Source organism: Metopolophium dirhodum, chromosome 4, assembly GCF_019925205.1.
Source record: "Metopolophium dirhodum isolate CAU chromosome 4, ASM1992520v1, whole genome shotgun sequence".
In the NCBI taxonomy this organism is placed as follows: domain Eukaryota; kingdom Metazoa; phylum Arthropoda; class Insecta; order Hemiptera; family Aphididae; genus Metopolophium; species Metopolophium dirhodum.
The window spans coordinates 2,201,095-2,223,967 of NC_083563.1; the positions used below are offsets into that span (position 1 = coordinate 2,201,095).

General features: G+C 29.8%; 1 protein-coding gene across 4 annotated transcripts; it reads right to left on the bottom strand.

The window, feature by feature from the left end:
• Positions 1 to 202: 202 nt before the first annotated feature.
• LOC132943051 (histone-lysine N-methyltransferase, H3 lysine-79 specific) lies at positions 203 to 22,792 on the bottom strand. 4 transcript variants are annotated; one of them, XM_061011834.1, is made up of 17 exons: positions 22,277 to 22,792; positions 21,339 to 21,379; positions 10,738 to 10,812; positions 10,575 to 10,638; positions 9,118 to 9,252; positions 8,862 to 9,047; positions 8,538 to 8,805; positions 8,365 to 8,471; positions 7,326 to 7,373; positions 6,905 to 7,124; positions 6,326 to 6,840; positions 6,047 to 6,256; positions 5,328 to 5,957; positions 4,900 to 5,240; positions 4,627 to 4,829; positions 1,368 to 1,760; positions 203 to 1,115 (listed from the first exon to the last, which is right to left on the bottom strand). In XM_061011834.1, exons 1-16 carry the CDS (start codon positions 22,352 to 22,354, stop codon positions 1,369 to 1,371), a joined length of 3,513 nt encoding a protein of 1,170 aa, XP_060867817.1. In that variant the 5' UTR covers positions 22,355 to 22,792; the 3' UTR covers positions 203 to 1,115; position 1,368. The 4 variants fall into 4 exon arrangements, 3 of the variants coding, with proteins under 3 accessions (XP_060867817.1, XP_060867816.1, XP_060867818.1); XR_009664325.1 differs by lacking the exon at positions 203 to 1,115 and adding an exon at positions 3,076 to 3,182 and having other exon boundaries at positions 1,624 to 1,760; XM_061011833.1 differs by having other exon boundaries at positions 203 to 1,760.
• Between the last annotated feature and the right edge of the window lie 81 nt (positions 22,793 to 22,873).

Here is a 22,873-nt window from a genome sequence, read left to right on the forward strand (position 1 = left end):
ATATGTATTGGTGCAAAAAATTACAACACTTGTGGGCGCCAAAGATTTATTTGATCATTGTCAAAGTTTTACAATTAAGACAATTTAAGAATCACCGCATTAAGAGTTTATTTTCACTTATAGGAATATACAAATTATACATTTATTTAAGGAATATGTATAAATTATGTGATAGTACAATTAATTAAAAAACAAAAATATGTACCATCAAAACAATATATTTAACATGTATTTACAATACTTTATTAGTACGTAACATAATTTTGTACTAACAGTACAATGTTCTTAATAATATTATAAAAAGAAATAAATAACATCTGTCAAAAAGTCCACTAAAATATTCTGTACAAAATTGGAGAACTTTATAATAACTTAGGAACAAAAAATTATGCAAATTGCAATACAAAAAAAAAAAGAAATGGTTTACAATTTAAATTTGAACACTTTTAACGAGTGGCAGTTTGAAAAATGTATTATAAAAAGATATTTGAAAAAAGTCTAAGTTCCCCCATAACATAAATTTTTAAAAAATTGTTATACTAATTATTAATTTATAGAACTATAGGTACATATTTATAAATATGGGGGCCTCCATAAAAAGGCAGTGATGAGCTATATCGTCAAAAAAAAAAAAACAAATGATAAAACAGAGGAGACACAGATTTTGACAAAAAAAAAATATTTATAGATACCTATACTAATAACAATATTAAAAAAAAATTAAAAATAAACAATAAAGAACACATTATTTCTATGGTATTTGGGATGCCTAATTAATATTTTACTTACTGTACACATTTTTAAAGTAATTATTTACAATGTTAAGTACTTAATTTCTATTCAGAATATTTATTGTGAACAGATTATTTATTTGATTAATTATTATTCTAAAATCAGTAAATAGGATAACGAAAAAAAAAAAAGAAAAGAATAAATAATAATATTAATAAATACTAGTTAATGATAATAAAACAATCGGTAAACAAATCAAACTAAAGGCAGTTAAAAATATTGCTTAAAAATAAATTCATCAAAAGTATAATTATTATAATTATAATTTATTTTCTTTTCTTCAATAAAAATGTGTACTGTTGAAAAATACAATAACAAGGAACCTGTATTAAAAAAAAACTAGATTATTGTTATTAAGTCAATGATTTAATTAGAATGAATAACATTATTTCCTATTTTGTATAAAAAAAAAATACACCATAATTCGGATTTTTTTTTTTTAATCAAAGAACAATAAATATAATATATTGATACTATTGTTAAGGGTATGAAAAAGTTGTTTTAACAATTATAAATATTTAAAATCTAACTAATAGGGTTGTGGAAAAGACATTTTAGAAAAATAAAATACTTGCATTAAAAAAAATTGCTTGTGCTTTGAATTTCATCATCCATCCATTTGGCAGCCCATGTTTTTGCTTTAGGCCCAGTGGACCGATATTTATCACGAAAAGACTTCTTTTTATGGTTAGTGTGACGTTGATATCTTAATGGTATGTTTGGAGCAGTCACAGTCGGGGCAGGTACAGGACTATACGGCCCATCCAATGGAGCTGGGGAAAATGGGGGTGATGGTGATGGTGGTGGCTGTAAGGCAGGCGGTGGATCACCATGACCTATACCACTATCAGGGCTGGTATTAGCAGCAGCAGCATCTGAACTATTACGACGCCGTTTATCCAATTCTAATGATGCAAATGTTACCAAGCTATCAAATCTTTCACGAATGCGATCATTCCATTTCTCATCTAAAAGTAGACATTTTTTTAGTAAACATAAGAATTATATAGTAAATTAAAGACCAATAGTTTTACATTATTGTGATTATTGAATTATCCAGGCAAACAATTAGTTGTTTTAATTATTTTAAAATTAATACTGTTATAATATATGTTAAGTGTAATGGCTTTTATAAAGAAACAGAATATATGGAAAATTTAAATAGATTTTAGGCAGGCATGCAATAATACTTAACACTAGATATTTGTTTTACAAATAACCAAATATATTGTTTTATTACAGGAGTAAATACAAATATTTAGTAATACTAATACAGTGTTGTTAAAAAGTATTCAATTTTTTTTTTTTGATATGAATTTGTTAAGAAATACTAATCAAACATAATATTATGCAACTTAAAACAAAATTGTATGGTATGGGTATACATTTATGAAAGGGCACTGATTTTTGAAAATATATAACCCTTTTTTATATGTAATATAATAGATGCAAATTTTAATTTATACAGCATACACTATATTAGTATGACATGTTTTATAGAATACTGTCTTAAAAAATCAAATTGCTTCTTGACAGATTTTATGTATTAAATAATACAATATTTAAAGTGACTGCATATTATATTATATTTTTAAAAAATGGAAATACTAGTAAAATCAAATAAAAAATTGTGTTAATAACATTTCTGTAATTTTCTTGAATAGAATATTGCAATTTTAAACAAAGAATTAACTACAGAATAAAACCCAGTTATTGGTTTAAAAAAATAAAATAAACTTCAAAATATTATTTATATTTAAGAAGAGGACATTATCCTACCCAATTTGTAATCTCTGTCTTGCATGTGCGTAACATAGCTTATTTACGTTGTTTTGTTGGTTTTTATATTAGTGTAAATTGATACCTTATCAAATTTTAAGGTATGAACATTATTTGTGTTGGTACATCAGCTATTTTAAATATTTTAATTTTTAAAACAGATAGCAGTAAATTTAAATATTTTACGTTCATAACTTGCCTAGAAATTAAAATATTGTAAAACACTGACGTTCTTACCTAAGTGTGATAATAGGTCTGTGTTCACACTAATATTAAAACTAAAAAACATGAAAAGCAGAATATCTATTACGCACTTGTAAAAAGGAGACAAAAAAATATGCAGGAGTCTTCTTAATTAAAAAAATATATTTTGATTGAAATATTTTACATGCACCAAACCAAGAAAGGGTAAGATTTTATAAAACAATTAATTTGTACAAACAACATAAGAAACATGCCAAAATAAAATATTGTGTATTGTACAACGCAATGCAGTGCACTCACCTTAATATTTTACAATGTAATCCAAATCCATTAGGCCAGCTAAAGTCTCTATTTATACAGCTAAATAATACTTCTTGCGGAATACTTTAGAGTACGAGTATTAAATCCTAAAATAGAAATTAATAAGCGTGACAAGCAACAAAAAACCAGCAAAACATGCAATGAGTGTAAATAAATTACTCCATAAGAATCATTAGTATTTGGTTGAAAATTGTATTCATTATAAATTGATAATAGTAAAAAAGAATTGTCATATGACATTAAATAAATTTAATAAAATATTTTAATTACAATCATTGTAGCAGTAAGAATGATCAAAAGTATTTGTAAAATAATATATTGTATAATAGACTAAAATATGTATTTGGGAGTATTCAAAACAAGAGGATAATAAATTTGTAAAATGTTGGTCATTGAACAGTCAAGAAAAAAACTATTGATTTTATATAGTTTTAAGTTTATTCTATAAATAACAATAGCAATAATAATTATTGTAGCAGTTGTAGTAATAGTAGTAATAAGGGCAACGGCTTATTTCATGACCCAGTTCTTGACGGGACACAGCTGCTTTCAAGCTTATCTTCACAGATTTGCGAGAGTGGAGAGTTTATGCTGCAGGTCATGTGGGCACCCTATGGACAACGCGGAACACACATTCTTCATGTGCGGTCGATGGGCGAGAAGACTAATGGATCTGGAGTCCATAGCGGGTGAGGACGTAAAGCCGGAGTCAATAGTAGTTATTATGCTATTTAGCCGGGAAAATTGGCACACAGTGGGCAGCACATTACACGGATCATGGGCACCATAGAAAAGAAGAACCAACAGAGACAAAGGGATCAGCCATAGTACGACAACAGAGCTCAGGATGCTGATAAAATCCGACAAAAAATTGGATCATAATCATTTGTAACTATTGTAACTATTGTAAATATTGTTATTATCTGTAATATCTGCAAACCTTTATTGTAACTAATGTAAATGTCGTTACTAATTAATACTTGTTATGTAAATAAACGATGGCGAACCGGCGGGAAAGCAAAGCACAGGCAGTCTTCCCCCCGGTTCGACGAATCAGAAAAAAAAAAATGTAGTAGTAGAAGTGGTATAGTAGTAGTAGTAGTTGTAATAATAATAACAATAACAATAAAAATATCCATAATAATATAATAATCATAATAATAATAATAATAATAATCATAATAATAATAATAATAATAATAATAATAGTAGTAGTAAGTAGTATAAAATTAAAAATATAAAGATATAATTTTCTCGAGTAGAAATTATTTTTATATTTGCACATGGCCACCACCAGACTGTTTAATATTTTTAAGTTATTAAAACAAATACAGTTTACAAGACTAAATATTATGTCTGTGAAAATGTTTAGGTTAAGCCAAGCTAAATACAACATTAAAACAATCAGGCGACTGTCTGATAAGAAAAATAAAACATCTATTCGGAAGTGATGAAGTGAAAACGAATTCAAAATACACGCCAAAACCAAAATCTAATACAAGTGTAGATGAAATACTTAAAATCAAATACCTTCTTCAGAGGGAAGTCTGTCGGACATAGGTGTCATTTTTTTAGCATTTAGAGGGCCAGGTGATTCAGAACTGCGCTTGAGTGTTCTATGTGGTGATTGAGTGTCAGATTCAGTCTTTTCTTCTTTAAATGACAAGCCTTCATCACCATTACTATCATCTCCATCATTATCTAATAGTCGATCGTGTAATGATGCAGCCAGTCTAATCAACAACATAACATATTAAAAAATGTTTTTAAACTAGCAAATTTTAATTAGTATTCAACAATTACCCTTCAACAGGTTCCTCTTTGAGAGTGATTAAATGAGGTGGAGGGATATCATCACTAAATAATGATTCTTGGTAAGGTTTGAGTTCAGCTTTTGGTAATGGTATGTACATAAATGAACGTTTTTCTGAAGGCAATGAATGTATAGCTTGGGTGGTGTCTTTGTTTCTATTATGCATGGATAATGGTACAACGGCATTAATTATGGACTGATTGCTTATTTCTAATGTTCGATTATGTCTGTCCATTTCCAAACATCTTTCAATTTCATTATTTAACACATCACCAATTGTTCTTGTTATGACATTTTGTTGCTGTATTGGTGGACTGGGAGAAATTTTTTCCTAAAAGAATATTATTCATAATACAGATTAGTTGTAAATGTAAAATTTAACATGCTACATAATAATATTTGAATTGTTTAACTTTACCTGTGACAGATGCCTTCGTAAAGCAACTTTAGCAGGTGATACAATAGTATAATCTGGTCCTTTAGATGACGGTTCATTTAAAGCATGAGTTATGAGATCTTTGACATGTTCATCATAAAAAGGCACTTTAAGTGAAGTATCTGATGAATTTCTGTTATAGATCTTATTTGAGCGTTGATACCGCGTCGATAGTTCAACTTGTCTACCATTTTCTATTATTTTTCTGGCTTCAATTTGTCTACCAGTTTCTAATATTTTTTGTGCCAGAATTTCTGGATTTTTTTCATCAATTCTAGCTATATCTGGTACTTCTGGCCAGTCTTGGGAGCGTATTCTTGATTTTTTATTATTACACATTTGATTTACTAAAGAGCCATTGAACTTATTTGATGAATTTTGTTTTTCTAAGTTATCAATTTCAGTTTTGACTCCTTCAATAGTTGAAGACAAAGCATGTTTTCTTTTTCGATTGGCCATAAGTTCTGTCATTAATAAACGTTGGGTGTTTATTTCTTGATCTGTTGAGTTATCAGTTTGATGTACTAATAAATGTCCAGGGGTACCAACAGCATTCACCTCAGCAGCTCTTTTACAGTAATAATCCCAATGTTGATTTTCTAATACATTTGTCTATAAAAATAAATATTAATTAAAATTATTTTACTTAGAAAAATAAAAAAAAATATTACTAATGGATAATTTAAAAAAATTCAACTTACTTCATTTTTAACTTTGGCCACTTTAGTTTGTAGATCTTTATGACGCAATACGATTACTTTAGCTGCTGTCAAAACATCTCCTGTGGTATTAGTAGGATAAATATCAAGTTCCTTCATACGAGTCTTTAAAAGACTACAGCTATCCTTAATTAGATGGTCAATTTGTTTTTTTATTTGATTTATTTTCATGTTTGAATTTTGTTTTTTTTCCTGAAATAATATTTGATTTGTAAGTGTATATAATAATAATAATAATAAATAATGTATTATTTTTCTTACCTTTTCAGCAATTATTTGCGCTTCAACATCTTCGCGGAATTTCTGAGTCTTAAACATATTTATCATATTCATAAAGCCTTCTTTATAATCATCTAAAAGCAATTGTAATGAGTATGGAATATCTCCAGTGGGCGGAGGAAGTTCAGTATGAGTAGCTGCATATCCAGCTCCCACTCCCGTAATTGAAGTCAAAGTATGATCAACACATCCTTTTGGAGGCTCTTTAATACTCATTGATACTTCTGGTGTAGTACTTAATACAGTCTCACTATGTAATAAATTTAGAGACGCTGATATTTTAACATTACGTTTAGGTGGCTTTCTTTTAGCCTTTTGTTTGCGGTTAGTAGAAACAACTCGTTTTGCTTTTGCAATTTTTTCTACAGTCTTTTTTTCAGGAACAGTTGCTTCAGAATGTGATCGGTTTAAATATGTAGTAGGAGTGATTTTAAAACTACGACTACGCCGTGGTGTGTTACGCTTCATTACTTTTCGAGTAGTTCTACTGTGAATGTCTGTAAACATGAGTTATATTAATTAAAAATATGCAATAAGTTCTTAACTATACCACAAAAGTACCTGTATTATTTTCATTTTCTTCCTCACTATTTTGCCCACCTAGATCTGACCATGCACATCGCCCATTGTTGTTTGTTATAGTTTTGTCAGGTGTCAATCCAGTTGTAGCACTTCCATCCACACTATCACCATTCAAAGTACTAAACAATGAGTCTGTATCATCAGATGAACAATTATTAACAGAAATGGTTGTTGTTAATTTTTGTTTATCTCCATTCACCTAAAATTGATAAAATTTTAGAAACGCAACAAAAATAAAACTGCATGTCCTTTCGATGAACGTTGTTCGTAATTGGACAATAACTGCAGGTTGAAGAAAATAAAAGTTAAATAAGTAAAACAAATGTTCTATAAGTCATAAGCATAACAATATAAAATATAAACATTAATTTTACTCGCAGACATTTTGCTGTTTAATTACCCTTGATTTTGGAACGGGAGGCTTATTTTGAGTAAAATACCGCTCGAGCTGTTGACATTAAAAAAAAATAAAACTTTATACAAACAACAACTAAATGTCACTTGTAAATAAATTAAATCATTGATAAGCTTTGAAATAATAAACAAAATATAAATAATGAAAATATTCACCTAGTTAAATATACAAAATAATACATTTAAATAAAGATTAAATAGCATTAAAGTTAGATTAATACATATTTAATATACATAAATAAATATATATTTTATACAACTGAAAGTTCTTTTCAAATAATTATAGTTCATTAATTAACAAGTTTATTAAAAATTTAATTATTTTATAGTTGACTAAAGCATTACCAGTCAAGTCATGTAGTGCGTAATACAATTTAAGCACTAATATAATAAAATATACATCACTATAATTACAGAAGTTTTAAAAGGGATCATATTAGATTAGATGAAAAAATGGTTTTACTTAGATATAAATAGAATTATTTTAAACTAGAAAATCTATATAGTTTTCTTAAAATATTATTTGTTTATAATTTATTTATTATTATCTGATAATATTTTCAAAATAAAAATAATATTGTAAAACAAGTGTTGATATATGATATCATTAAGGGCTGCATTGTAAGAACGGCCCTGAGTTATGTTGTTCTACTAGTCTTTTTTTTTTTTAATTTGATAAATTAATAAAGTACCTAAAGAAAAGTTAACTGCAGACGTCCATATTATTATTTATGGGTTATGAATAAAATTTATAAAAAAAATTAAATATAAAATGGTACAACACATCTGTCCATAACACAGTATGAATTATATTGTCATATAAAACACGGGTATGAAATCATAGATGTACAAAAAAATACAATTTAATTAGTTTTATGAGATGATCAACAATGGTATTGCTTGTATGACTGAGGGTATAATATTATATGCTACAAAAATGTAAGGTATTCATGATTAATATTAATTATAAAACCATTAATGCATAGATTACTATGTGATAACTTAAAATTGAAAACAGTAATTACCTTTGTTCGATCAATAACATGTAGATAATACTTTACAGGGTTACAAGTCCAAGAAACTGAACCAGTTATAGGTTCCATCGCTGTTACATGCATTATGGTTCCAATATCTTATAAAACAACAAGCATTCATTATAATATATATATATATATACATAATATGTATATTTATTTACCACTTAAATTGCGTTCAGACATTCGAAAATTAAGAGGACAAAACGATCTCGAAGAAACTATTCTAGCTCCATCTTTCAGGTCAGCGAATCGTTGTTTTAACATATGGTCTACTTGTGGCCCAAATGCATAATTATTCACAAATACAATTGTTGCATTAGTTATCTTTTCTCTATGTTCTTCACTCAAAAAGTCACCCTTCATAAGTTGATATTGGCCACATTGTTTGCCATACCAAGACATCCATTTTTGAAAATTTAAATGCATAAACTAAAGAATAAACATATAGTTAACACAATTAATTTACTTAAATTATTATTTATTACTTTTGAGTATGATGAAGGGACATCAGCTTTTTCAACACCCCAGCAGATTTTACATTGAGTGGCCGCAGCCATTTGTAAAACGATTTGCCCTACACCAGATCCAAGGTCTATAAATATATCATCTTCCGTAATGTTAATCAGATCAATCATTTGACAGATGAGATCAAAAGATGTTTCTCCATATACCTAAAAGTAACAAAAATAGATACATTATACTTAAAGTCAACAAGTATTATGAATTTGGCATTGTACATACTTCAGGTGAAAATGGTTCATATTGATTTAGTTTATCAGGGTCGGTTACAGAAACATTGTAAACTTGTTGAATTATGTGTCGGAGAAGACTTCTAGATGCTTTTTTACTAAATTTTTGTAAAGAAGTTCCCTTATTCTGAAAAAATTGAATAATTTTGATTAAAATTAAACTATTTCATCATTTGTTATAAACTTATAAGCATAAATATTAATAATCATTGATAATAATTGTATTTTATTGAATAATATTAATATTTTAATTTGAAATAAAATTATAGGATGTTAGAGGACTTTGCCTCCGATTGCTTCTTTCCCAATCTCTAGATTACTTACATAATTAACTCATAAAATATTTATTTTTTTTTATAAATAGAGGGATAGACCCAAATGCTTTGATAAGAAATTATAATAGTAAGTAAATACTAATTCGTAAAACCGTATTTGACATAATTTATAAACCTTCTTGAATTATATTATTATTGGTCTAAGTTTTTAAATACAAGTTATGAAGAAAATACAATATATTTAATTAAGTGATGTAATCACAGTTATTACATTTTTAAGTTATATAATAAAGTAGACTACCATATTATATTTTCTAATAAAGCTTGGAATAGAAAATAGGAAAACCTTATACACATACTCGTTAAACGACCGAAGTCCAAAAGTATAACACACAATTGAAAAAGCTTATTTTAATAATACCAATGTTTTCAAAATTTTAAAATACAATATTTTATATACGAACAACCTACATATTATTTTTATATTGTGTATACTTTAACAGTATAACATACAATAAGAGGAAATATAAATACCATAGCTTAAGAAACACGCATCTGGCAAAGGCAGGTGGGGCTGCCAAATACGCAGGTTGTAAATTACGTTACAATGTAATATAGGGATTGCAATAACAGAGACGAAATAGAAGGGAACAACAGCTGCTTGTTGCCGCTGTTCATGATCACAACCAAATTATAAATTTCAAATAAAATATCTTATCGTCGACTAAAATACTATTAAGTCAAGTCTCGTAATAACTATTAACTAATAACCAAGTAACTAACATGTATAATAACAAGATCTGTTAAAATTAAGCGGTTTAGGGATAACAGATAATATATATTACCTACATCGGCTACATCCTTTACGTTCTCTAAATATATATAGGTACCTATGGAATATTATTTATTATTATTTTTCTAGTATTGTTTAGTAGGTACGTAGTTTGATATTCATTTAAATTTGGTAACACTGCGAAAATCACTCGATAAATTATTGTTGTTGTGGAACACCAGCTTCATGTATAAGAAGGATAAGGTCACGTAGACATTTTCGATGAATATGAACACCCTATTTTTTTGTCACCCCAATAATAAATGGCACCCATTTAAAATACAACCCTTTGAATACAAATCGGAGGGAAAAAAATCGATATTTTTTCAATTTTCTATTTACCAATTGAACCATGCTGTCAATGGCCTTGTTGAACCTGTCGCACAAAGACTTCATGCTGTCGTATCTACAACAGAAAATACATAAATAAATATTTCGTTTTGGGTAATTGACACAATGACATTAATGTGCGAGGTTATAAATGCAAGATGAGTCAATAACTTACGATTTTGTGTCGTAGTTGCAAAGTATGTTGTTTTCTAGAGGCATCTTCATGTCTGGGAAGTCATCCGACACCAATCTATAAAAAAAAAATTATGAAATTAAGTGGTAGGAAAACAATACATTTCCCAAAAATCTTAGGAGTCCTTAATCCTAATAAAGGACATCGATTTTATACAGACACTCATTAATTTGATAAATATATTGCACATATTAGATAAGAGTTTTCAATTGTTTTTGTATTCTAATATTTTTGTTTATGAGAATGAAGACAAACATTTTTAAATTTATAATCGAAGCAGAATCTTTTCTGAGAGCTTTGGTAAATACTTTTTTAACATGTTATACCTATATCTATATTAATTACCTACTTGCATTTATTATGATTTTTGTAAATACATTAAATGTATTATATAAATTGTATAGATCAAACCTTTATTTCAAATAAATGTTAAAAATGTTTTCGCTTCAGTGGAATTCCGAAAAATTATCCATACCTATTTTAATAAACGACTTCTCATCTAAACTTTAAATAGGTACTTAACAAATTAATAACTATAATTCAAAATTCGAATTTTATTTACCGATATTCTCAAAAAAAATATTCCGCCTAACAATATTATGAAATTAAAAATATATAGGTACTGTTATGTAAAAAAAGTTAAGTTAAAGTTAAGTAGGTAATATTAACTGCAAAAAATAACAAAAGTTATAATTTTATTTCAAAATGTGTTTTTTAATAAGTTATGACTTAAATTATGAAAACAATTTTCATAAACGTTAATACTTTTTGAGATAATAAACGTTTACTGGCACTGTTTTATCAAGACAGTTAATGTATGAATTAACATATTATGATAATTGATAACATCAATATCAGTACAATTATGGTAATTGTTATTTTTGTTTGTAGTTTACTGCCGTTTGTGAACTTGATGCACAAAATGCATAATAATAACATGGAATCGGGGCCAAGGTTATTATGAGGTTTTCCTCTTTCCACAATATTAATATCGGCAACTATTACAATGTTGATAACGTCAAGTTGTCCTTGCAATGGTGATTTGCGCAGTATATTAAAAAAAAAATTTACCTATTATCAATAAGCCGCTAAGCAAAAAATACTTGTTACCTGCCTATTAAAATTATTTTTAGAATGCTCATAAAACAATGTTTTGAACGGGGTTTTGAATAACTAGTAGCAAATCTTGATATATCATTGGGCAGTGTTGCATAAAATATTCAAAATATAACGCTTATACGGACTATTATACACTAAGACTAAGCGTTAGGTATCCATAATTTACGCAAATGACAAAAATTATACTATATTATTATAGCTACAAGGACACTCTATATAAAATGTTAAATATAGTCGGTACAAGATGGTAATTTTGAAAACACGGATTTAGTAAATAACTTACTGAAAAATATAATTCCTATTCATGAGAAATGTATCCGGACATAAACCGCAGCAACAGGTGCGTAAGTGCGTTTACATGTGACATTGAACAGAATATAATATATTATTAAAAACCCGGAAGGCAAATAACTACTAAATATACCTAATTAACATGCTATGCACACTACCAAGACACGTGGTACGTAACATTGTTTAAGTTAAATAAAATAACTGACAGTGAGCCACTATATAATTACACGTATTGTGACTAAAATATTTAGAAGGAATACAATAAATTATATGTGCACGAAATATAAATACTATATAATACACAGGTCACTGTTTATCAAGTGGTGTGGCCCGTTGTGGGTCACAAAGGAGTAGTTTTTAGTAGATAATCTATAATCGACACCCTTCATTTGACGCATCGAAAAGCAGTTTTGTAATAATCTCGGATAGTAATATTATAATGAACATTCGTGATTAAAACTTAGTTTTTAATATAATATTATTGATAAGTTGTAAGAAAAATAACCCTGAACATACAATACCGATAAAAACGTAAATATTTATTTTTACATTTCAGTCAGAAAATTCGTTTTACAAATTTACCGCATTACATGAAAGTTCTGTACATAATATAAAAATATAATGGTGTAATAAGTATTTACTATACAATATCAACTCAGAAACTAAAACAAATTAATACATTTTTAGGTATATCATACAAAAGTTTTAAATAATGAGAAAATAAAATATAATAATTAATAGCTTTTTGAAGCTTAAAGTTTATTACGTTGGTACACGAAATCTTTTTAGAATTCGAGCCAAAGCACGAGTAAAAACCAGTCTATTTCAAGGTTGACTCCTACTTCTATAATAGGAAAGATGTTGTAGAATACGCTCACGAAAAAACATTACAGTTAAAACTAGGCAATAATAATAAAGTCTCATAAAATATGTTCATTCGTATTTCTATAGAAAACAAATACTTAAATATTTTTAAATAGTTGAAAAGGTAATTTAATACCTTAAAAAAATTATTATAAATTCCACAAAAACGGTTTTTTAGACACTACGTTTATTAAATTACAATTATTTAAAAGCGGTTAGATAATACAGACAGTTGTCAGTTTATTAAAGGTATGAAGTTTTTAAATGATAGTCAATGAACGGGTTTTGCTATACAAGAACAATATTGAAAATAGCGTTTTGACATGGAGCGTCGGGTTTACACTGTACAGTGTAACACGGGCAATGTGCATAAACATAACGTTCTCGGCTGAATATTAAACATAATATAGGGGTGGCGAGCGGGCGCTGGTAATCACAAGGATCTCTTCTTGATTTTTGCCATCTGTCGTCAATAAAATACGGTCAGCGCCCGGCAGGGAGGGTTAGATATTTCATCTAGACGCAGTCTTCGAATATCACGTTTTGAATAATATTTGAAAACGCGTAGTGAGATCAACGGAAATGGAATATAATAAACGACAAAAATGCCGATTTGGAAAATACGCAAAACGGATCAAACAACAAAATGTTACTTCCCTTATACAAGACGAAAAGACTCGCGCGATCACCGAAATGGAACACTACCACACTCACTCCCCGACGAAACGAACAACCATGCGAGGGGAGGGGGTAGGAGGGGAATTTCAACCCTCGCTGACAGAATGGCACACACTTCCGTGACGTCATCCGGGAATGCGGCCATGGTAGTCGTCGTAAACGCTCGCAACCGTCCGGGGTTGGTCGGTTGGTGGCGGCGGTCCTCCGAGCGCCGAGGTCGAGGGCCCCGCCGTCGATCGATAATATAAAATAACATACAAATATATGCGTAATCGGGCTGCTGCCGGTGGTGGTGTGACAGTGCTCATCCCGCGACTACGGGCCCTCGGGCTCGGCGCGTGACCTCGTGATTTCCTTTCTCTCGACCTGCCCGCACACAATTCAACGGTTTCACTGTTTCCTGCCTGACCTGGGCAGGTAATGATATTTTTGAACGACGGCCATCCGAATCCATTGTTCAATATCAATATAAATAATATTATTTTGAATAAAATATATCATGATAAATCGATGCAAATACGTCATATTTAATTTAGTTGCACGTACAATGTTTCTGTAGAAGGTTTCGACGACGCGGTGGAACGGGTGTTTTTCCGTCCACGCACGTGACGAGACGAACGATATAATTCGTTTATTACAGTCGATATGTTATTATTAATATTGTTGTAATCATCGCGACGGTGGTAAGAGGTGGTTTATATTTTATAATACCCGTCGCCGATATGGACGAGTATGATATATATATAATTATTAGTACTATTACAACTACCATTATTATTATACTTATATATTATATTGTTAGTTGTAACCACGGACCGTTATGTAATGAAACATAGAAAACCGGTTCGAACTCGCGCGCAGTGGCTTTAGCCGCCACCACCATCTGCACAGGTGCCAGTGCACTCTCTAGTCTCTACTAGTAATAATGCGTTCGTTGCACGGAAAAAAAAAGAAAAAAAACCGTTATAAACCGCGACGACGGAGAGAAGTTTTCTAGGACATTTCTCCGACGACGAAGAAGAAAACAACAACAACAATAATAATTCGCAACAGTGAACGCGGTTGGCTTATAATGATAAATAATATCATATTGTTCACGAAACGAAAACATACGGCAACCTAAAGCTACGTTTTTTATTGCGAGGAAAACACCGTAATATTATTGACAGCGTTCACTAGTTTGAAGATTTTTGTAAAGCGTAAAAACTAGTTTTTTAAAACGTCTACTACTACCGCAATAATATAATTTTATAAAGTTTTTTAAAAAAAACGTCAAAACTCATACAAGTTATTAACATATTATTGTATATTTTCATAACTAAATTTAAGAAAACATTAATGAAGTCATCGGTCTATCCACGTTTAAAATACACGTTTAAATAGCTGAACGTGGACAGATATAAAACACGTTTAACAGTAAAATGACATTCAATATTATTTGTATCATGTTAATGTTCTTATATTTTTTTAAAAATCATACGAGTCGAAGAAAAATTAACCTAGTAGTAGACCTGAGATTAAAGCGCTTAAAGCTTCAATATCTTTTGCTGTTAAAAAAGGCTTACATTTTGTATGGAAAATATTTCAAATAAATAATGATAAGTTAATATTTATTATTTAATAATATTATTGGTAGGTAAATATCATCCAAAACGTGTACCGTTAATAATAATAGTAGATAGATACCTAACTAAAAATAAATATTAAACATAAGATAATAATATCAAGTTATTCTATAGCAGCGTTTCCCAACATTTTTGCAATGGCGACCCATAAATGTAATCTTTATTGGGTACGCGACCCGCTAAAAAAAAAAAAGTATAATAAATAAATAGTATAATAGAAAATTGCTGAATTTAGTGTGAATTTTGATTCTGGATGCTGTTGCATAAAATTTCCCACTGGGGTACAATTTCAGATAAACCTGATGCGCATGTCATGTGTGACATCTAATCTGTTTCTTTGTTTTGTTTTAATATTAGCCATGGTAGAAAATCCTTTTTCGCACAAATAAGTGGTAGGTAAAAGTAATAGTCATTGTTTTAATGAATTGTGTCTGTCGTAGGCATTTAGGTATACATATTTCCTATAAATTGTTATTTATGTAATATTAAGTTTTATATCATTAATTGAATTACTTAAAGATACCTATAGGCTATAATACAAGTTGTATTTAATAAACCTACCTAGCTTTATTATCCCCAAATAATAATGTAAAGAAAATATAATATTATAGAAAAATATCAGGTATATAGTTATTATATTGGTGTTAATCATATTATTATGTTAAAGAAATAAAACTAGAAAATAAACTATTTTAATAATTATTAGTTAGGGTTAGAAACGTCACGTCCTTTAATGCATTTATTTCTGCCCTGAAAAATCAGTAAATAAAATCACTCTTAAAAACAGAAACGTTTTGACTACGCTAAATGTCAGACAAATATTTTAAATGGTAATATTATTCATTTATGTTGTAAAAAATATTCACTGTATATAAACTATAAATACCTATATAATATATTAATAATGTAAGTTGTATGAAAAATAAATACATTTATTAAATCTATGTAACTATAAATCGATATTTATATTTTCAGACTTCGGATCTTTTAGATTCTGAGCGAAGCAATGAATGTATTGATTTTACAATGATGTGTTTTTTTTTGTGTCTGTCATCACCTTTTAGGACAGTAAAAGTGCTTGGATTTTCTTCAACAGTAACTTTTCTGATAGGAAAGTGAATCTAGTTGGTGCTTTGGGGTTGAAAGTAAAATTGTCCCTGTCGTTTTCAAAAGAGACATGAAAAACAAAAGAAAAATTAAGGAAAAACGGGAATTTTTACGAAAATTAGAAAATTATTTTGAGTTGAGAATTCATAAAATTTTTTCTTTTTCAATCTAAGATTTGAAATGTAATATAAGAATATCCATAAGTTTATCTACCTTAATCAAAAAAAAAATGTCTACAAGAAAGTCAAATTAAATTTTTATGAGCGTTTGAAATTCATATATTTTACAACATTTCATATACACTCGATTTATCGTGTAACGATTTTCTTATTTTGTTGTAATTAAAAAACGTATGACTGTAGATACTTGAAAATTTCACTGAATGTTTGTATTAGCATTTTCTATACACGATAACAATATCAATAAAATTTTATTTGTTGGGTAGAAAATCTTGAAAATTTTATGCAAGGCTCCTGATATATTGTTACAATAGCAGTTGAAAAATATTGAAAATACATAGGCACAATTTTTTTTTATAAGCATTTAAAGTTCAAATTTTGACAAAATGTATCAAATTTTAAATTTTATAATTATTTTGTAGTTACAAATTTATAAGATGTTCAACTTTTGTAGCTAAGAATTGAAAATTTGAAATAAGGTTCCACGTAAATAAGTAAAAATATAATTTACTTTATTCACAATAATATCATCAAATATACTTAGTAATATACAAATATCATAGACTGACTGGCCGTTTTTGCTCAAAATCGTTTTTCTTATACAATGATATTATATCATTGAATTCAAATCTAACAGTGACCCACTTGTAACCTACTGTACAGCAGAGCGACATCCACTTTCCCACTTTTTTAGTTATTAATTTTCTATAGTTAATTCAATAAATATTAATTATTACCCAAATTAACAGTTGTATGTTTTAACAACATCGTGTGATTATAATTGATAAAATACTAATATTAGCAAAACACAACCCATACTAATTACTTTGAATATTCTTTTAGGTTTACCTACCTACCTACATGCATTTTTTTACATAAAAAATAGAAAATTAAATTCTAATTTAAAAATATGCACTTAAATTGAGATTATAACAAAATATGCACTAACACGTGAAAAAAAGTAAAATATGAAAATAGACTCCTGGTATTAAGAAACAGATACCTCTAAGTTATGTTTTGAATGAATATCAGAAAACATGCAAACTCCTATAAATCTCTAGTCCTAATTATAACTAAATTAATTTTATTTATTTTTATCAAGTCGGATTATTAGAAAACCTTGAAAATATGTGATTTTTGAATACATTTTCAACGACGGAAACACAAAATTATTAGATAATTACATACACTCGAAAAATGATTCATTTCTGATAGTATGTATTCTCTTATTTTTCAAACTATGAAGTCATGTGTTTTATAGCATCATTTATAACTAATATAGGTCATAATAAAAATAATGTATAATATGTAGAATTCATCAAGTTTTTGGATAGTACCTATTCAACGTTTGAAATGCAACTTCTATCTATTTTAGGCATCATACTTTTAAGTAGAATGCATATTTAATCAAGTTTCTTATGATGATTACTATAAATCAGTTATGGAGCACAAAATACTAAATTGAATAGACATTTTTAAGATAAATTACCTTCGTATAGTTGCGAGTTTACATTATATAACTACCTAAATTTTGTATTTTAGTTAGTTACAAATAATTGTATGTAAGTATCATATTTTTCTAAATAATTATATTATAAGATTATTGCTAGAGAAAACTATGAATATTAATTTGATAATAGTAGCTAGTAGGTATACCAATGTACCTACCTAATCCTATGTATTAATTATTAAAGTATACCTAAATAAAGGAATGAATATTTTTCAAATAATTTTCGCAAGAAGAAACCAAGTTGATCAACATCATACAACAACGAATGTGAATAACCTTAACATAACTAGTATTCCGACTAGTATTTTATTTAACAAATATTTTTTTTTATATACACAGTTATTGAAAAAAAATAAGTATGTTTAAAATAAACTTCATTAATATTCATTGAATATTTAATTTTCATAATAAAATAAGAATAAACCTAATAAAGTAAAACTGCACGTGACGACCACTGAGCACGTAGGTGAACGAGGTTATTCGTAATAATTACGTCTGAGGAAGTATTATATAGTTCGTTTCGTGTAGAATGACTAGAATGTTTAGTTTAGAATTGTATACATTTTAGCCGGGTCCTTCGTTACACATTTATTTGAAACGACGTTCGCTTTTGTTGTTTAAATAATTATTTCATTAACGCAATAGTTGTTTTAATAACAATTTGGTTAATGAAATAGTAAATAATTCAAACGGGGCAAAAACAGTGAAACATGACGTAGACTGTATGGCTATACATGCAACAATCGTTGGAGTCGTTGCGAAAATGATATAATTCGAATGCAGATAACGACCAATAGGCAAAAGCACGCAGGACCGACTCTTCAGGTGCACCCGCCCGCCAAAACAAAAAAAAACCAGTCAAAATGCTAAAAACCACCCACGGTAATATAATTGTATATAAGTAATAATATTATTATATACAAGGATAATTTTTTTTTTTGTCGGCCAGACAATAGGAATCTTGTATTTTTATTCACGAATCCGGTTGATCAGGGGGTTACCGCCAAACCGTGTCCTTGAAAGATGCCAGCAGTGTTATTGGCCCCGAGCAGCAACCACGGTCATCGCTCTCCTGCCCGGCCGGCCGGCAAAACGATCGAACGACGCGCGCGCCAAGGAAACACAAACGCGCGCGCGATGATGACGAAAAAACGTCTGTTGTACACTCCGAAAAACGGGTGGAAAAAAATAACATAATACAATATCGTTGTACCGGTTAAAAAGCGAATGGGGCGGAGCAAAATAATATCAAAATGCATCAGCACCGGTTGTTTTCCGACCAAGGTTTCTTCTTCGTTTCGAATTTTTTTTTTTGGTCTTCTTCCTCTTTTGTTATACCGAATAATGCACGCGCTGTGCTATTGTTGCGTCTTTCTCCTTTTTCACCCACAGCGTGTCTAGAGACCAGCACGTAATTTTTGTTCGTTCTTTGTATATTTCATGAAATACAGCGACATACGTGTTCAATAACATGATCTTTTCCCCAGCCAGTACTTATTATATTGTAATATTCGTAGTTGGTGAACTGGCAATATTGGAATACGAATTGCTATAGTTGTGGATATAAACGACCCAGGGGGTTAATACTAAGGGTCGTAAATACTACAAAATGTCGGCCCCCCGACCAGTCACAGTAGAAAATTAAAAGAAATTGGACCGTTTCCCATGGAAATAGGCAAATTTTTCAGAAACGGAATACCCATAATATATTGATTATTTTATTAATATTATGTTTGTTACACTATTTATCCATTGTATACCTAATACATATACGTACCTACACACATTGTATAATTACGGTTAGGTACATGTACGACAATTATTAATATATTATTATTTTTAAGCATATGGCAATTACTATATTATAATATTTAGCGATGATGATCATTGATCAGCGAAAATATAAATGCCATCGTCACACGGGATGGATCATAATATAGCAATAGCTATGGCAGAGTTCGTTAAACCGATGATACAACCGGTTTGTGGCCTCCTAAACTGCTAGCCTGTGTCTGTAATAAATCGGTAATGATCTCCTTCTTCATATCGTTCTTATACAGACAATTACTCCCAGCAGCCAAACATAGGAAAAATTATTATCCTTGTACTCGTAATTTTTCAAAATTGTACAAACCATACAAAAATTATTAGACAGGAAGAACTACACCAAAATTATTTTTGGTTTAAAAATATAGTGCCCAAGGTCAACGTATCGGAAATCTGTGAAATCGTTCGTGCGTTTATGACTATTAATTAAAATAATTATACAATTTAATAAAACTTTGAGTCTAAAATCGACGGTTGTTCCTGGTTTCTATTTTCTAATATTTTTACTTTTAATATGGTTTTTGGTAGGCAATGTTAAGTATTGAAGTAAAAACATTTTATTATTAAAAATGTCAACTAAATGATAATGAGTTACACTTGAAATGATTAGATACATTTTTAAATAACATTGATAATCGATATAATATATTGTATACCTATATCTACTGGCTTTTATTAAATATTGTGACTAAAGAAATATCCAAAATACTACTACAGAAACATACATGTGACAATAATAAATTATGGGTACCAAACATAGCAGTTAATGCAGATAATATTCTGCTGAATACTGTAACACGTTAGTAAATTATTCATTATTGTTGATAAAATGTCAACAGCAGTCAATTTTGGACGTCAATGCATATTTAAATTTTTTGATTAAATAATTTAATCTATAATATAAATATTAAGACCTAAATGGGGTGGATTTATAGATCTGTATCACTGATATATTTAAATTATTATGAAATTAATTGTAGTGTTATGAGTAAGTAATAAATAAATAAAGATAGAAACAAACTTTAAAATACGAATTTGATGATTTGTAGATAATTGAATTAACAGCTCGTATTTAAAATTTAAATTCATGAATTTTAAATCGATTATTTGATAATTAAAATGGGGACGATCTAGCGCAATTTTTAAATTCTATTGCAAGGTTTTGCATAACTCAAAATTTAATTTTAGATCAATACTATGGGCTGTAAATACTTGACAATAGCAAAAATAAAATATGACGGTACCAAAACATTTTGCATAACAAAAGGCGTATGTCTATTAATTGTTACAAATATAAAACAGTTAAAAAATATATTTGCTTACGTATGCAATTAAAATCACAAGTTTTATGAGTAAAAAATAAATGTCCACTTTGTTACTCACTTTATTGTTTCTATAATTCCCAGTGCACCATCATGTTTGTCCTAAAACATAAAAGAATACCATCGTTAATATCAGACTGTGATTTTAGTGTCTATTAATTACACTATTGGTTTCTGTAATGATAATGGCATACAATCAGAAGACCCTCCCCCCACAAAAACAGCAAAATCCATTCATTCAAGAGTTGTTTAGTACCTGTTATGCTAACGTTAAGTACTAACGACCCGTGATTCGACTAATAACACAAACGTCATACCTATTATATTACGATTATAATACTACCAAGCATGTAGCAACGATTTAATAATGATCAAGGTGTCCAAAAATAGTCATTGTACCTATAAACTATTACCGATGTATCACCTTCATGTGTGTTTCGACAGTTAGTAGGATCATTGACATTACCTACACATTATCACGGTTAGCAATATTATTTATTATTCTCAGAAGTCGTCTCGTACACACGCGAGTTTTTCTAAAATAAAAATATAAAATATTGCACCCAACACACACACACACACAAGGGAAAAATCGATTCCAAAAAACCAAATCGAATAGGGTACCTCAAACAATATCCGAAAGGACGATTATGATGATAATATCACATCGAATAGAAAATTACATACACGCGCACACACACACACACACAAGTAATGTATCTCTATACGTGTACAACAGACTACAGAGTTCATTGAACCGCCATCACAACACGAATCGACATTATCACGGGTCGGTCGCGATTTCATCGTTACGGTGTATCGTTGACCACGAATATCGGTGTGTAAAACAACGACGACGATAATCGTTTTCGCGTGCCCCCCCGCCCCCCCCCCCCCCGGAAGATGGTTAAATCGTCGCTATTCATCGGCGGCATAGCCCCGCCGTCCCGCGCGACAGCGTTGTACCCCGTGCGAAATGTTATCACTGTCGTTACTCACCGATCCTCTGCCTATGATCATGGGCCATTTGTAGACGACGGGGTCGGAGCCCACGGGGCTGTGCAACCGCAATTCCATGTTGGCTTGAGTCGAAAATACTGGCGCACAGAACGCGCACCACAGCCACTAATTATACACAGCACTAGAAGCGCACCAACGACGGACACGGTCGCACTAGGCAATCGCGCCACTAAAACACACGGCGGCGAGCGACGATATATTAGAATCGCGACGCTCTCTACCGAACCGACGACCGGAACGGCGATGAACGAAACGCGGACGACAGGGATGATCGCGACATTTCTCGGTGGGAGGACGACGAATAAAAAAAAAAACAGAGGATAAATACGACGACCACTAACCAAAAAACGCGCCACGGGCAAGACTATCTTTTAGAGATGCGACCGTGATGGACGATGGTGCATCGACTGGCCCGAAGACGATTTTACGCTACTTTCCCGAACGCTTCCGCCACCATCACGCTGACCGTATCCGTCACGTACGTCGGCCTAACACAAATAAACGCACTTTGGCCATAAGATGGCGTCTCGGTCTGGCGGTGTGCGTCTCGACGTGTAGTCGTGTGTAAGTGTGTTT

Bases quoted from the DNA above. Each gene is read 5' to 3' on its own strand.
- LOC132943051 (XM_061011834.1), bottom strand. From the start codon at position 22,354: ATGGAATTGCGGTTGCACAGCCCCGTGGGCTCCGACCCCGTCGTCTAC. The intron at 8,806-8,861 runs GTAATAAATAAT...TTTATTCTTTAG, and splicing joins TCCCTTCATCATACTCAAAA to TTTATGCATTTAAATTTTCA. The intron at 5,958-6,046 runs GTAAGTTGAATT...TTATTTTTATAG, and splicing joins TGGCCAAAGTTAAAAATGAA to ACAAATGTATTAGAAAATCA.